This window comes from Athene cunicularia (genome assembly GCF_003259725.1).
Source record: "Athene cunicularia isolate RWA chromosome 14 unlocalized genomic scaffold, athCun1 chr14_part1, whole genome shotgun sequence".
Taxonomy (NCBI): domain Eukaryota; kingdom Metazoa; phylum Chordata; class Aves; order Strigiformes; family Strigidae; genus Athene; species Athene cunicularia.
In genome coordinates, this window is record NW_020799118.1 from 5,658,191 (window position 1) to 5,673,838 (window position 15,648).

Consider the following 15,648-nt stretch of genomic DNA (forward strand, 5'->3'; position numbering starts at 1 on the left):
AAAAATAGATCAAATCAGAGGATGACCAGGCTCTTGCTGGAGTTCTCTTGTCTCTCAGTGGAGGGGTGTTTCGGTCCAACCTCCTTACACAGGATAATGGCATGCTGACTTTTTCCAATCTGGTAAGTTGAAATTGATTCTTCTGAATGTGGCTGCACGTGTGATGCTGTGTTACTCTCTCCTCCAAAACAGGGGTGCTATTTGCTCCCTTCAGTGGCAGGGGGACGCATGGTTCCTTTGAAATCATAACCCCCAATGAGAGATGTAGGTCCCTCAGAGTGGACAGCACTTCACATCTTACACTTGCTAAGATTTTAAATCTAACATGGCAAGAGACTTCTCCCCAACAGGTAGTAGTAGATGGTGTTGATTGATCTCAGTTACTAATTTTCAGTCTGTAAACATGAAACAAGCCAATTTGTTGATGATCATTTGAGAGCAGAGGAAAGAAATCTAATTAGATTATTGATCTGTAAATGTGTGTAGACATGCCTGAATAGTTTCCTTGCAGACATCCTTCTCTTGGGGTCACTTTCCTGTCCTTGAGGTCTTGTGGTAAGGTTATAGGGCCATAGTTTCCTCTCCCTCTTCAGGCTTTATCACCTGGTGGAGTTCCATTGGTTTATTGTCCACTGTACTCCCTGTTTTTCAGTGCTCACGTTTCTGACCAGTTTAACCTACAGTTGGGACAGATAACTTTAGCTTTTTAGGGAGATCATGCAGAAACATAATTGTTTGGAGTTGGTGAATTTTTGTGTCACTATCAGTAAACAGCTTGTTTTATCCCTCTTTGCAGAGCCCAGGGCAGTATTATTTTAAACCCATGATGAAAGAGTTTCGCTTTGAACCATCCTCACAAATGATTGAAGTGCAGGAAGGACAAAATCTTAAAATTCGGATAACTGGTTACAGAACAGCTTACAGGTCAGTAGAGCTGAAATGCCATGCAAAATGCTATGTTCTGTATCAGGTTGCAGTAAGCAAAATGCATGTTTTCTCCTGATACCCCTCCATTCTGAAGGTTTAGAGGGTACTTTTGAGGGCACAGTTTAACTTTATTCTGCTGTGTATAAGTACTGTTTTTAGCCTTCTGTCATGCATGTGGTTATATAGCTAAGCCCAGATGGCAGGACTGTAAGGAGAAACACTGCTGTGAAAGCATTGTGTCAGTGGCACTGGAATTGGCTTGTGCTGTGTCCAGTGGTAGAGGATAGGACTATTCTGGGGACGGTACCTGACTTGAAAATGCTTTCTTTCCTTGCCCTTAGGGGTAGGTGTTACTGTTCACGGAGGTCAGAGAACTGGATTCCTGAAGTTGTGAACTGCAGCTAATTTTAATGCTTTAAACAGTTTTACAAGTGTATTATAAATTCCCCTTCTCCATGTTATGCTAAATACATTAAATCCTTTTTCCATCAGTTATAACAATAAAATGTCTTTAATATATGTATTGAAAGAGCATCTGCACATCTGTAGCAATTGGTTCTCTTTATACCTCTAGCTGTTATGGCACAGTTTCTTCTTTAAATGGAGAGCCTGAGCAAGGAGTCTCAGTAGAAGCTGTGGGGCAGAAGGATTGTAGCATCTATGGAGAAGACACGATAACTGATGAAGAGGGCAAATTCAGGCTACGTGGCCTTCTGGTAAGGATTAGAATGCTCTCTGTCTTTTATGTTAGCATGATAATGGGGCAATAAAACGTGGCTTATTAATTAGCTACCAATTTCTATTTTCCCATCACATTCCTAGCTCAGATTCCATTAAGTCTCTCTGTGTTAGGAAACACTGTCATGTAGTGAACATTCATTGTAGTAAAGGGGGGAAAAATCTTTTAATCTAAGTCTGTGGAAATTGATGCCAGCATGCTGAGATGGGCTTCCACAAACACGGAACAGTTCGTGTGACGTGACACGAGCCCCTGGTCAGTGCTCCGAATGTGTCCAACAGATGTTTAGCAGTGTTCAGGTGTCACAGCAGGGAACTTTCTTAGGGAAAAAAATCTGGGGAAGCATTTATTTTCTCTTGTGAAAATGCTGTGACAGCATATTTTTAGCAGGAATTTGGGTGCATGTATGATGTTGGTTGTACAGCATGTATGTGAAATGAGCTGTTCTGCAGGAACCATGGGAGTTGAATATATGGGACCACTATGTATGGGGTAAGCAATCTGCTGAAGTAGAATGCAGTTATTTAATCAGGTTTTAATCCTGTTTAATGTATTTTCTTTGTAGCTAAAACACAGCAGATGACTTCTTTTAATACTATAATGTAATAAACTAGTGAAAGTTCTGTGATAGCTCTTTTGTATTTGCTGGCAGTAGACAGCCCTAATAGTGTTATTGAGTTAAATTTTCTATTTGGGATAAGGAAAACTTTAACTGAATAGAGATAGATTGATTTGGGTGGTGTATCTTAAATGGAATGTTAAAAAATTCTCTTACTGTTTTCTAAAATTAAAGTATGTATTATTCAGTGTTGGGATTTATCATCTGAATGTTGCTTTTAGCCTGGTTGTGTGTATCATGTCCAACTCAAAGCTGAAGGCAATGATCATATTGAAAGAGCTTTACCACAGCATCGGGCAATTGAGGTAATTTTTTTCTTTTTTTTTTTTTTTGTAGTATCACTTAAACATGAAATGCATCTGTCTAGGCATTATGTCTGTTCTATCAGCAGCAATGTAGTTCAATACATTCTGTTTAGACAAGTGGCTTTCACCAAGTTAGCTCCCCAAATACAAGCCCCATATTATGTGTCAGCACCATAGCTTAAAATTGAAGTAAGATAAAGCCCAAACAGTAAACAAGTGAAAAGGATTCTTTCACAGTCACAAAAGCTATACATCAAGAAAGGAGAGCATAAATGTATAGAATACCTTTCAACATTTCTTTATCATGTGGAACAAAGCAGTAGCAACTTGAGGATGTCAGAGATTGTCATATTATCCTGTCTTTATATTTAGTTATTGACCGATAGATTTTGTTATGCTGTATTTGGTCCAAATCCTGCAGTCTCAATGTAGGTGACATTGTCATTCAAACTAGCAAATCTTTATAAAATGTAACAATAACTTTGAATTGAAAACTGATGAAATCTTGTTAAATATTCCTCCATCCTTACAGATTCAGATTTATCTCTTGACATTCAGCAAAGGTTAATTAGTGTTTGTTAGTTGTCCAGAACTTTCAGTGGGAGATGGTCATTATTTGAGCTCAGACACCCGCCTGACCAGGGTGTTCTCCTTTGCAGCAAAACAGAAGGGCAGAAATCTTTCAAGTCCTTAGCATCATCTTGCTAAGAGTGCTTGCTGGTTGGGAACAGGAAGAGGATGGCAACCCAAATTCCAGAAAATCATATGAAGGTTATGTGCTGCAAACGACAGCTGTGTGCAGTAGCTTTTACTAATAATATCCTGGCCAGCCTGCCACTTTCTCCAGGAGTGAGAAACATTTGAAAGACACCTGCAGGAAAAAAGTACAGACTCAGTGGCACCAAACTGTTGATATGGCACCTGCCCTAACTGTAACCTGTCTGCTACTGTAGTTATTATTTGAGTAAATATCTTTCCTTACTCTGTTCAGAGATCAGATTTATAAACACAAATGTTTGCTATTTTAAAAATTTTGAAGAATATAAAGTTATGTATTTTTGAAGTAGGTTATATTATGATATGATTATGTATAAACCTGCTGGCATAGGAATATGCATCTCTCAGCACAGATGCAAAATACTGAGACCAGTGTTCAGGTATCAGGCAGTCTGTGTATGTAACTCAGCCTCTTCCAAAATACTGCGTGCTTTTGATACTTCTTCCATCTTTAGTTTAACATTATACCATTAGCTTTGTGCTGTTAATGCACAAATCTGTAATTGCAACCTGTGCATTCTGGAGGAAAAGTACTTGCAATCGGAAAGCCTTCAAGCTTCCATGTGATTAGAATAGAACAAAATTCAGGTTTTGTTTAAAATTTTGAGCAATATTTACGTTGTGCTGTTTTCTGTTAACTGTTCCTCTGTTAGTAAAAACACGACTGTGTTTTACGTTGCAGGTTGGGAACAGTGACATTGATGACGTTAATATTATAGCATTCCGGCAAATTAATCAATTTGATTTAAGTGGAAATGTAATTACATCTTCTGAATATCTCTCCACATTATGTGTAAGTTCAAGCCTTTCATCTTTGTCAAGTGTATTTGCCATTGGTTTCACAGTGCTTTTTTTGCAGGGTCACTGGAAATTGTTCCATAGCCAGAACACACATTTAATTCAAATTATGACTAATGCTTTAGTGAAGGTGAATTTGAATTCCGGATGGAATTAAGATTCCAGTGTTCCTGACTGCTTTGCTTTACTATTTCCATTTTTCACGGGAGTATGTTTAAAATACTTTCTCTGGTTGGCCTTTACGTTTCTGGGTCTGCTTCCCTGATGAGGGATGCCCTGTCTGTAGGGAGGACAAGACACTATAGGTGAAATGAGTCCTCTGTATCAGATAACTGCATTAATTCCTAAAATACATGTCTGCTAGGATGAAGATACCATGTGAATGCAACAATACCATAGGGCACATGAATTTGAAAGTACAGTTAGAGAAAGAGTATGAGACACATAGTAAAGCTGAAATTTTCAAAATTCATAAGGCTGCCTTGTGATTTGAGAACTTGCTAAATACCTGTGATCCTTTTGGCTTAGCCTGCAAATGGTGAAAGTATCTGCAAGAGGTGTTAGTGTGGTAGGAGTTATAGTACCATTTCTCAGGTTTAAAAGCTTCTTGAAATGTGACCTACATATATAAATGCAGTGCCTGGATTTCTTTCAGACTAGTCTGTTATGCGTCTCGCCCTGCCAAGATCTTATTGCTAAGCTGTTGGTTTTTCTGGGAGACATCCAAAGGATCCAATGCTCAGAGCAGGTGTGAAGGGGAAATGTATCACCTTACTGAAGAGCACCTGAGCAAGCTTTCCATCTTTCTGGAGAAATTTAGATCCTTGCAGTTCAGCCTAAGCAAATAGGAATTGATGTCAAATTTTGATTATATGGAGGTGATCAAAGCCTGTACCTGTTTCATATTAGGCTGGGTCTTGCATTGCATGTAATGCACGTAGCTGTTGATGGGTGCATATCATCACCTTTGCTTCCAAGGCAGAACTTTTTGTCTTTGAAAGATGTGCTTTGATACAGACACAAGTAAGCAGCTTTGTGACCTCAGTCTTGTCCCTTCTGGCTGCAGGGCAGAATCAATGAGAATTTAGCTGGGCTGTGTCTGCAAGTCTTGGCAAATATCTGATCTGGAGGTTTACAAACAATGGAATAGATGCTAGAAGGTTGCTTCAGGGTGGTCCACAAAAATTATCACTGCTTACTGTGTCCTCTGGAGGAGGTGCAGGGACTGATAAACAGTCGTGCGTACAGGCAGTCTCATGTAAGGAGGTGCCTCTGCCCCTCCCAGCCTTATTTGACTATGATACAGCCCTTTTAGTTATGCTGGTTTCTGAGCAAAGTGTATTTGCTAAGGACTTCAGGCCGATTCCATAGCTTGAGGTTGTCTAGCTTGTTAAATAAGTGTACAGGAATTGAAATCAAGCAAAATGAGCCTATCGGAGAAATAGAAATAACCCTCAACTGGAAATTACTGTGAAACTGCTGGGATTATTTAAAAGAATTACTCAGTTCTGGTTGATGCACAGCACAGACTACTTTTAATACACTAGATATGTGAAAATGTCAGACATCAGTTGTTCCTAATTTCAAGTTCTGTAAAAAGACTGTTTCTGTGACTTTTCACATTGCGGATTAGAACAATTCCAGGTGTTCTTACTTGACAACTTTCTGTTTATAAAACACACGATGAATTTTGAAGTGTTTTTATCCCTTAAGATGCAGGATGTCTGAAATTACCTATTGTGGTGCAGGCTCAGAAATACCTGGTTTGTGCTTTCTTCTTTCCCTCACAGGTGAAGCTCTATAAAAGTGAAAATCTTGACAACCCAATTCATACAGTCAATTTAGGCCTATCCCTATTTTTCCATTTCCCACCGCTGCTCCGAGATGGAGAGGTAAGAATATTGCTGAATAATTATCTTGGGTCACGTTATTTTTTTTTCGCTAAGGACACTGAAGTGTTATTTCTGTTGTGCCTGCAGTACTGTATCATGCTGGCGTGAACAGTGTCTTAGATTTGAAGCTTCTTAAACTGACTTTTGCCTTTAAATCTGATTCTGTCTCAGATTGCTACTGATGCTGTAGACTGAGTGTATTTTTCATCCACAGAATTACGTGGTGCTCCTGGATTCTACGTTGTCCAAATCACAGTATGACTACACCCTGCCTCAAGTTTCATTCACTGCTATTGGATATCATAAGCATATTACACTGATCTTCAGTCCCACTGTAAGTACAAAATATTTAAATGCTCAAGTGTTCACCTTGAGAGTGATGTCTGGTAGTATTGCCTGCATGTATTTTGTGATCTTGGCCAAATTTTCTATTAATGTAAATAGAGCTTTATGAGAGGCATTAAAGTGACAGTGAATTTGGATTTGGCCACATTTAAGGCATCAGGCAGGGATGTGATAACCTGGTATGTTATGGGAGGCAGGTAAGGAGTTCAGGAAGGCGTTGGAGCCATGGCACTAACTGAAAGTTGCAGTAACTGGGGTTTGAAGGAGATAGAGATGATTGTTGTCAGAATTCCTTAAAAAACTTCTGTGTATATGAAGGAAGTATCACCAGGCCCAAAAGAGAGCTTGGTTATTGGAGCTGAGGTAAGAGGGTAAAGCAGAGGAGTTCCAAACTAGCATCAGGGGGAAACTCCCTTGAGAGAGTGAAGTGTATTTTTGCACTTCTGAACAGTGCAGTCAATTTAGTGAAGTGTTTGTTCTGTAATACTTAAATGATCTGTTTCTGTTCTGCATCACTGCATGTTCAGATGCCAGCGAAACATGAGGGAAACGTGAAATGGCAGTTATAAATGAAGGATGCAGAGGTCCCTGAAAGATTTTGTGCTAGTATGGTTGCTGTAGTATTATCATTGAGCTCATAGAGGTTTAGACAGCATGTAACAGATGAATCAAAGCACCAGGTTACTGTAAAGTGGAGACTGACCATCAGTGAATTAGATTTAAAAACCAGCAGACCCCAGGAAGAAGATAACAGATGATGAATCAGATCAAGGGAGCAGCACTTAGAAGGAATTGAGGTGGGAAGGGCTAGATGTGCCACATGATCCTATTGCTGACATTGCGTAAAGCTGAGGGATTTCGTAGTCAAAATGTCAAAAAAAAATAATTCCATGGTCCCCAATGTTTTCAGAGAAAGCTGCCTGAACAAGATATTGCTCAAGGATCTTACATTGCGTTACCACTGACGCTGCTTCTGTTGTTGGCTGGTTACAACCACGATAAGGTAGGTCACGGGGGTTTTTTGTCTTATCCAGATATTATTGTCCTATCAATGAATACTTTGTACTGCATTAAGTGAAGGTTTGTTGAGGTGGTTATCCAGACAGATGCAGTCAGCAGTCACCTTATGTGACACATTTTAAGAAAAGCCACAACGTAGCCAAGTTTTTTGACAATTACCTTCCTTTAAAAAAATTACTGTGAAGGTGAGTTCCTGTGCTGCTTCTGAATTTTGTCTTCTCATTTGATGGCTCTGGGAAAACAACCAATACAGCATCATTCAAATTCAGATAACCAGACTCATTGTTAATAGGAATGAAAATAATGATTTTTTTTGGCTTCAGGAACAATCAGACTGCAAAAAATCTTGCAAGTCATTGAGTCTGGTCTCTTTAGCTTTACACCCTCCCTAGTGAAAAGCTCTCAAGAGGAATATAACTACTGACTGTATAACCCCATTAACAAGCCATGCTCTTCTAGTCTTCTCTGATATGACAGGATTTCTGTTTTGCTGGTAAGAGGAAAATAAATTTGTCTGTGCAGTTTTAATTTCCTCTCAAACATGGTTAAGACTGCACACAACACGGGATTCTACAGTGTCACTGAAAGTGCCTCCAAAATAGTGGTCATTTTCTAGACTGAGAACTCAAATGGCTGTTCTTGACTAGATGACTGTAGGAGAAAAAGTTACTGACAGTCATTTTGGTTTGAAGTTTGGTTTGATTCCTTCCCAAGATTTGCTGCCATTTTCTGGTACCTTTGTAGATGTGCCATTTACACAATAGATTCTGTTTGTTTGGGGATGGTTGGGTCTAAGGAACGTTACCATTCAGACCTTACATGCCATTGTAACCACAAGCTGCTTCCCCTTTATTTTTGCCCAGCTTATTCCCTTATTGCTACAGCTGACAACTCGACTGCAGGGAGTACGTGCTCTTGGACAGACAGGTTCCGATACAGGTGGCTCAGAGGATGCAAAGAGACAAACAAAAAAACAGAAGACAAGACGGACGTGAGATGAAAGGATGATTGCGTGAAGTGGTGCTCTGTCAAACTGGAGCCGGAGGAAGCAAAGCCACTAAAATACATTTTTGTTGAATTTGCAGACTCTACATTTTTGTTGTTGCTATATGAGCACTGTTTGTCACTAACTCCATTTTGGTTGTAAATTTTCTATGGAGTCTATAGATTTCTTTGTTGTAAAGTGATGAAATGAATGCCTCTGTTGTCACTGTGAGTGCATCTCCCATACTTGAAGACAATTAATGATTATTTTTTTTTTCTCTTCAGTGGAAGATGTCATGCTGTTTTCATTAATGATTTGTAAAAGCAGTGGTAATTGACTGCTTGACTTCACTTTCAGTCCCTAGATTTTGGAGTCATTTTTCCTTACCTTTTGAAATACCCACTTTACAAAAGCAACACATAAGGATTTTACTAAATCAGTGGTCAAACAAAGTTTTGGGGGACATATATGAACTGATAAATTATGTCTTTGGCACTTCCAGTTCAACAGCTTGATTGAATAGTCGGTCATCTGCACAGCTGTGACTTCAGTTCTTATCCAATGATTATGTCATCTTTGATTAAAATCAGGTTTTTGCCCAATGAAGACAAATTGTTAATGTCATTTAAGGCTAGTTGGTAAAGTCAAGTAAGTTCTGATGATCCTACTACAAAAGCAGTGTTTAAATTTAAGTTTCATGTACAGTGTGATCCCTTTAGTCCTCCAGTATTCCCTAAGTGGCTCCAGCTGGTTGTACTACTCTTTCCAGAGCTGCGCTGTGTTGTCAGTGACACCCATTCACCCATGTGGCTGTCACATCTCCTGCTCAGGCCACGTGCAGCGTTTTTGCCAATTGATGTTTGAAATTTTGGTTTTACTTATAGTAACCTTTTTTTTTTTTTTACTTTAAGAAATGTGAGCTTTTTGAAATCTCCAACATGTACAGTCCCAATAATGTAGTATATAATAAATAACTGGTTTTTACAGGCCATCTTTTGATTCTTGTTTGAAGTAGACAGTTGGACATACACAGTTTAAATGTTAATGGGGCTTTTTATTGACAAATAGCATAAAGGTTAATAGAGCTTTTGAAAGATGCACATAAATGCCTACAAATATCGCAGAGACATTGGTACTGCCAGTAAGTGGCAATGTTTCTCTTTTACAGTACTTGAAATAAAGACCCTTTACATTTAAATATATAAGCTTACAAACCCTACCATTCTTAGAAACTTGCTAAAGGTTTTATGCTATTTTTGTTGGTATTTTGCATTAGTTTGGGCCTGAATAATTAAAATTTCATTTGGTGATCATTCTAATCTCTGAGGGAAATTTATCAAGATCATAAGAAAAATAAAGAATGTTGAAAAATCACGTATGTCTAGAGTTTGAGATGAAACTCTAATAAACTACCATGCTCTCTATTTAATGACCATGCATTTTATATTGCTGTGATGAAATACATGGGGTAAAAAGTGTTGTAAAACTTATAGTAAATTGTACATTTTCAATACAACTTTATTTTAAGCTGGTGAATATCAAGAAAGGTATTGCTGCTCTGGGAGAATGTATGAGGAAGAAATGCACATGTCCATGTGCCTTGAGGGACTACCAGATGTTCTGACCTCTGAACTGTGGGACTTGCTGATGAATTGACCTTAAACATTGGAAATGCCATTAATAAAAAGAAAAAAAAATGTTAATGCTTTCTAATTTAATGCTTACTTCTAAAACTAGGATTTGCCCTATGTCTATTCTCAAAATTTTCTTTTCTTTGCCTTCTGCAGCACACTGGTGGCCTATTTGCTTCCAGCCCCTGTTTTGAGGTTTATTCTGCTTTTGAAATGTTTATTCCTAAAAAGAACTATAGCTTGCAGTTTCTCACTTGGCAGAGAAGTCATGGCGCTCTTTGAGAACACAGGGAAAACCAATGCATGAGATAATTTTCTAAAGCAGAACTAACTGCCAGAAATCAGTATCTCCAATTATATTTAGAAACCAATAATCAAATACACAGACCCAAGCACAAAAATCAGCAAATCCCCAGAGCCATATGCAGTAAGTGAGGACAGACTGAGGTCTGTGCACCCTAGCCACGATCGGTCTGACCAGGGCAGCGGGAGGGAATATTTGTATGAATGTGGTGGTCTGCCTGGGCAAACTCCTGCCTCCTGCTGCCCAGCCCGGCTACGGGGCGGTACCTGGTAGCCCCAAAGTCTCCACAGACCTGGGGCGGTGACTGCTCCAACTTGGGTTGATAGAGCAGGTAGCTCAGAGGATTTCCTTTGTGCAGCATGACTGCCTTGCAGTGCTCTTCAGTGCAGAAATGGTGGATTTGGTTTGGGATTTCCTTTTGTACTCTTCCTAGTTGAATATTTAGGTATCGTTTGTTCTGCATATCTAAGGTTCTCAATTGATTTTGTGCTCTTAAAACCAAGACTTCAGTACCAGTTGGACTGGCCTTTTCAGTATTTCCTATTGAAAATGTCAGTTAAAGCTGCTTGTTGCATCTTTAATTAATTTATGTTAATACAGAGAATAAAATCAGAATGGGACTAACATTTAGATGTTGACTCCTACCAGAAAACTTTCAAGACTGTTCTTTTTTGCAAGCACAGTAGTGAAAGAATGATTAATTCATTTGCTTGGTGAGCTAAATATGGGCAAATGGCTAAATTCTGTTGGAAATGAGAGTAAGGCCCTCCAGATAAAGATGACATTGCATGTTACAGGATTTTTCTATCAAAAGCAACAATGAATATTACATATATTTGGTTGGCTCATCAGTGATGCACATAATTCTATTGTTTAAGAATGGAATGGGTCATTAATACTCAATTTTACAATTTCTTTATAGATGGTTCAGCTTAGTTTCTAAAGCATCATCTTTATTGGATGGCTGTTGGAATCCGAGGACAAGTGTTTCTGATGCATAAGCAACAATGATGTTAAATAAAGATACAGCAGTTTAAGAAACAAATGTGCATAAAAGCAAGAAAACAAATACTTAAAACAGAGAAATGAGCATTCTCAGCAGGGGTGGAGAAACACAGGTTTCTTTGTAGTTAATAGTCTTTGTTGTGTTTATTTTTAAAACCTAAATTTAAGTACTTGCTGAGTTGTACTATTTAGTGTAAGATACACGGTGGCATGAATCAGATTCTTGGGGCTAAGCATTCATTTGTTTTTCTTAATTAAGAACATGTAGGGGAAAAATGCTAATGTAGTGTGAGATTGGGTCTGTAGATCTCTTCGGGGCTGAACAGGGGGTGAAATGCCCAACATGCCAGCCAGCTGTTTCCCTTCCTACACAGGATAGGATTTCAGGAGGAAATCTCTAAAGTGAATGCTACCGCTTTATGTGCTGATATACTGACTCTCCCCACCAGGTTACTCAGCAGAATAGCTACGATCCTTGCCAACTTCTCTAACTCACCAAAGAAAGAAAGAAAACTAATTCATTAAAGGCCAACAGCAAACATGCCATCCTCTGATAACGGCTGTTCGATGTTATGGTGTTATCCTTAGACATTTTGCTTTCTATCACCAAATATGTCCGTACTGTGAAAATAAGAAGGCAGCGCTGTGGGCCTTCAGCATCACCCATCTGAGACCACAACTTGACTCCTGCTGCTGTTCTTCCTTGTGTGGATTTTGTTCTTCAGATATTGAAAGCGCAACTGTAGAATTAGCAGCTTTAATAAGCAGTGAGTACCCTTCTCAGCCCCGTGCTGAGGAAACATGGACTAAGCACTGAGGCTTTTGAAGGTAAGATGGCTTTAAAAACCGTACTGGACATCTAAGTAACCGACTTGTCCAGAAAAGCTGAGGCTGAACGTGGAATTGAACCCTGCCATGACTGGGGTCTAATTTTCCTCCTATTCAGTATTCCCTGCTTTATGCAGTATCTGTGTCTCTATGTTTTCCAGATTGCAAGAAGGCCGATTTAAATTATCTTCAAAGGTAGATGCAAAAAAATGAGTGGTGTAGAAAAGGCCTGAAAGGTAGCAAATTTCCTGAGCTAAGCACAAGAGCTCTGGCTCGAATCACACCCAGTGGTGGGTTCATGCTATGTGTGGTTAAGTCATGTTTTTCTTGCTGATAGATCGGTGGCTTTAAAAAATCTCTGAGAGTCGCTGAAAATCCAGTAAATCTATTTCTGGTGCATTATTGACTGATGCCAGAGCTCTGTAATTTTTTTTTAAACTTTTAAAAGAACACTGATGAGTTTAGTCTCTGCCATTCAGTCATTTATTTAAACCTGGAACAGGCCCATGCATCCTTGTACAAATGAAAAGCAGCTCTATGCTAATTAGCATTCCCCGAGTCTTCATGGATTATTATTAGCAAGTGCAACTTCTTCCCCTTGAATGTTTTACAGGGCTTTTCTGAGCTTTTTACATGAGCTAGCTTGTCCTTTCAATTTTCTATTATACCTTTTGTAATTGCTTTCTGTCTATATTTGATATGTTGTTGCTTTACTCCAGTAACTTCTATTATCACTTTTAACTGTTTGATATTACTGGGATCAACATGACTGCATTATTTACTCTGTTTGCTCTAAATATCACTTTTTCCTTGTTCTCCATCCTTCTCTCCCACCGTTTTTCTGGGAATATTTGAGCTTAGCAACATGATGCTGTCTGAAGTCTTATTTGTTAGCTTCATAGCCTAAGACCGTGATTACTTTAAGCCCAATGATATATTATCATAAAGCACTAGACCATTAATGAATTTATCATATCTGAGAGCTCAAACAGTGAAAGATAAACCTGTTTGTCACTGCCTGTGGAAGTCAGCAGTTGATTCCTCCTTTAAGTCTCATTTTTGGCAATACTAGAATAATTAAATCCCTATCACGAAGACTCTAGTTTCTTCACATGTGTCTCATCACACTGAATCTAGCTGCTTTTTAAAAATAAAATAAAATAAAATAATAATAATAATAATAATTATTATTATTATTATTAAAAAAGCATAGGGTTGTGGTAAGGCAACAACAAATTACCACTCCAAGCCTTGCTACTCTCAGGCACAAAGGAAACTAACAGGGGCTTAAGTAAAACACATGAAAAAGAACTATTTTGTTTCTATGGTCTCTAGTGCTTGCTGCATTCGATTGTTTTCTACAGCAGTCATTAGGAAGCAGTTCATGTGCTCCATTCTGTACCCAGGGCTTGCTCCTTCCAGAAGGAGGGGATGGGATGCTGCCCAGGCTCTCCTCTCCCCTTTCCTCAATAGATGTGATGTGTGACGGACATGGGTGATTTCTCTTAGCACATGAACTCAAGAGTTCATTCAGTGCACAGGTGCAGGCTTGGGGACTGGGATGTTTGTTTTCTGCTATGCAGACAGGCCTGACACAGTTTAACCAGCACCTGCAATTCCCAACCCATCTGAAACAGCCCTCTCTGTCACTAGAGGAGCGAGGCCCTTTATATGCAGAGAGAAAAATTATTTTGTTTTAATAATCATGGAAATTGGATGCAAATGTGCTTATGCATTTAAAATCAGAAATGGTGTTTCCCTTCTGTTCTGCACTCCAGCTGTATGTTCTATTATCCTTGGGGAGGTTTGGTGCAATTGCGAAGTACAAGGGACTCTTGTCATTCTTTCTGGTGTAAGGGAAGGAGACCAACTTTAACTAGTAAGCGTCAGCTCTGGAACAAGCTCTGTAAGGATTGTGAGCTTGTACTAAAAAGGATTCATGTGGCTATGTGTGCTCATACAAAGCTCAGTCCAGCAGTGACATCTCAAGTCACGGTGAGCAGATGTGGAATTGGTGATACACAATAAAGTCAGAACTTCATAAAGCAAATAAATTTTTATAAAATGTATTAACATGTCGTTTTTCATGTTTATAGTTGTACAAATCTTACCTGTGATTGTTTTCACATCTTTACTTCTCAGTAGATTTTTTATTGCCACTCTGTGGCCCAGGTGTGAGAATGGAGTAAGTGATGCTGTGGCAGTTCTGAGCAGTGAGCACTGGCTGAAGGACAGGAAATAAGACCATGAATTTCAATTGTGATGGTATTGATGGACTTTGTAAAGTGACAATTTTGCTTTCAATGCTTTTTATTTCTTGTAAGGTCCAGGCTAGAAGATGACCAAAAAGAGATGTTGGTGCTTTGGGAATTAACTTTCGTTTGTCTGTGTGTAACTTCCAGCTCTACAGTTAATGGAAATTCAGATCCTGGGCTGCGACCCATGTGTATGGACCCGTTTGGGTATTGTGGAAAAGACAAAACAAATCTCTTATACACCTTTCCACAGAACTGCAGCACTGAAGAAGGGAGAAACAGCAAGAAACGGAGACATACCACTGCTAATAACTATGTGAAACAACAACGGATACCCATAGGTCTTGGCGGAAGATGGGGTGATTAATGTCATCAGTACTGAATCTGATTTGCATGTACATCACAAAATCCTAAATAAAAACACAAGAAATTTATCCTGTACTTTATTAAACATGAATATTCAATAAATTTAATTACTTAATCTTGAATGCAGGCATTTGTCCTTACTGGTAGCTGAATTAGACACCTAGCTTATCCTTATTTGCTCACTTTTTCTTCTCATTATAAGAAAGTAATGGGCCTCAAGGTTAGCTCAGTTGTGATCATCACTTCAGCTGGATGCTCTGCTGTCCCACACTGACATTTTCCTAATCTTCCTTAAAATATGAGCAGGCTGCTATCTTTCTCTGTAACTCAGCTTCCCGGAGCACTGAAGGCCAATGTTTAGAGATATTTCAGCGTTTAAGAGATGGAATTTCTTAAAGGATTTAGGCAAGCAAGGCCATTATTTCACAGGGTTTTAAAGTATGTAATTCTGTAATTTTTACTAAAATATCTAATAAACACCTATTTGCATTTTCAGATACGTACATAAATGTCTTGACGCTTTGGTCCTATGAGCCCAGAACTGTGGTCTTACAGTGCTCTTTACGCTGACTTCTTATGATACTTTATCCTGTTTGCTCACATCAGGGAAGTTTTGCCATGTGTCACAGTAGGAGAGCTGGCTGTTTCAACTTTCCTGACTGACAGCTCACAAAGCAAGGTGGAAGTCATCATAAAAGCCCTTTAAGAGATTGGGATGCTGAGGTAGGATGTTCCAGCATCACTCAAAGACACTTTGACAGCAAGTCAGGTCGTCTGCCTCCTAATCCTGCCAGAGCCACTTCTCAAAGCAGGAGTGGGGGGAAACTAGGCTTTGAAAATCATGCAGTAGGA

At 39.0% G+C, this 15,648-nt stretch overlaps 1 protein-coding gene across 1 annotated transcript in view; it reads left to right on the forward strand.

The window, feature by feature from the left end:
- LOC113485694 (nodal modulator 1) overlaps window positions 1–10,104 on the forward strand; it is a 28,342-nt gene extending 18,238 nt beyond the window's left edge. Inside the window, exons 22-30 of the mRNA XM_026859063.1 lie at window positions 9–122; window positions 797–924; window positions 1,502–1,643; window positions 2,507–2,590; window positions 4,050–4,160; window positions 5,956–6,057; window positions 6,272–6,391; window positions 7,313–7,405; window positions 8,286–10,104. Of these exons, the coding sequence (XP_026714864.1) occupies window positions 9–122; window positions 797–924; window positions 1,502–1,643; window positions 2,507–2,590; window positions 4,050–4,160; window positions 5,956–6,057; window positions 6,272–6,391; window positions 7,313–7,405; window positions 8,286–8,417 (1,026 nt within the window). The 3' untranslated portion in view covers window positions 8,418–10,104. The remainder of the gene's footprint in view (window positions 1–8; window positions 123–796; window positions 925–1,501; window positions 1,644–2,506; window positions 2,591–4,049; window positions 4,161–5,955; window positions 6,058–6,271; window positions 6,392–7,312; window positions 7,406–8,285) is intronic.
- Window positions 10,105–15,648: the final 5,544 nt, after the last annotated feature.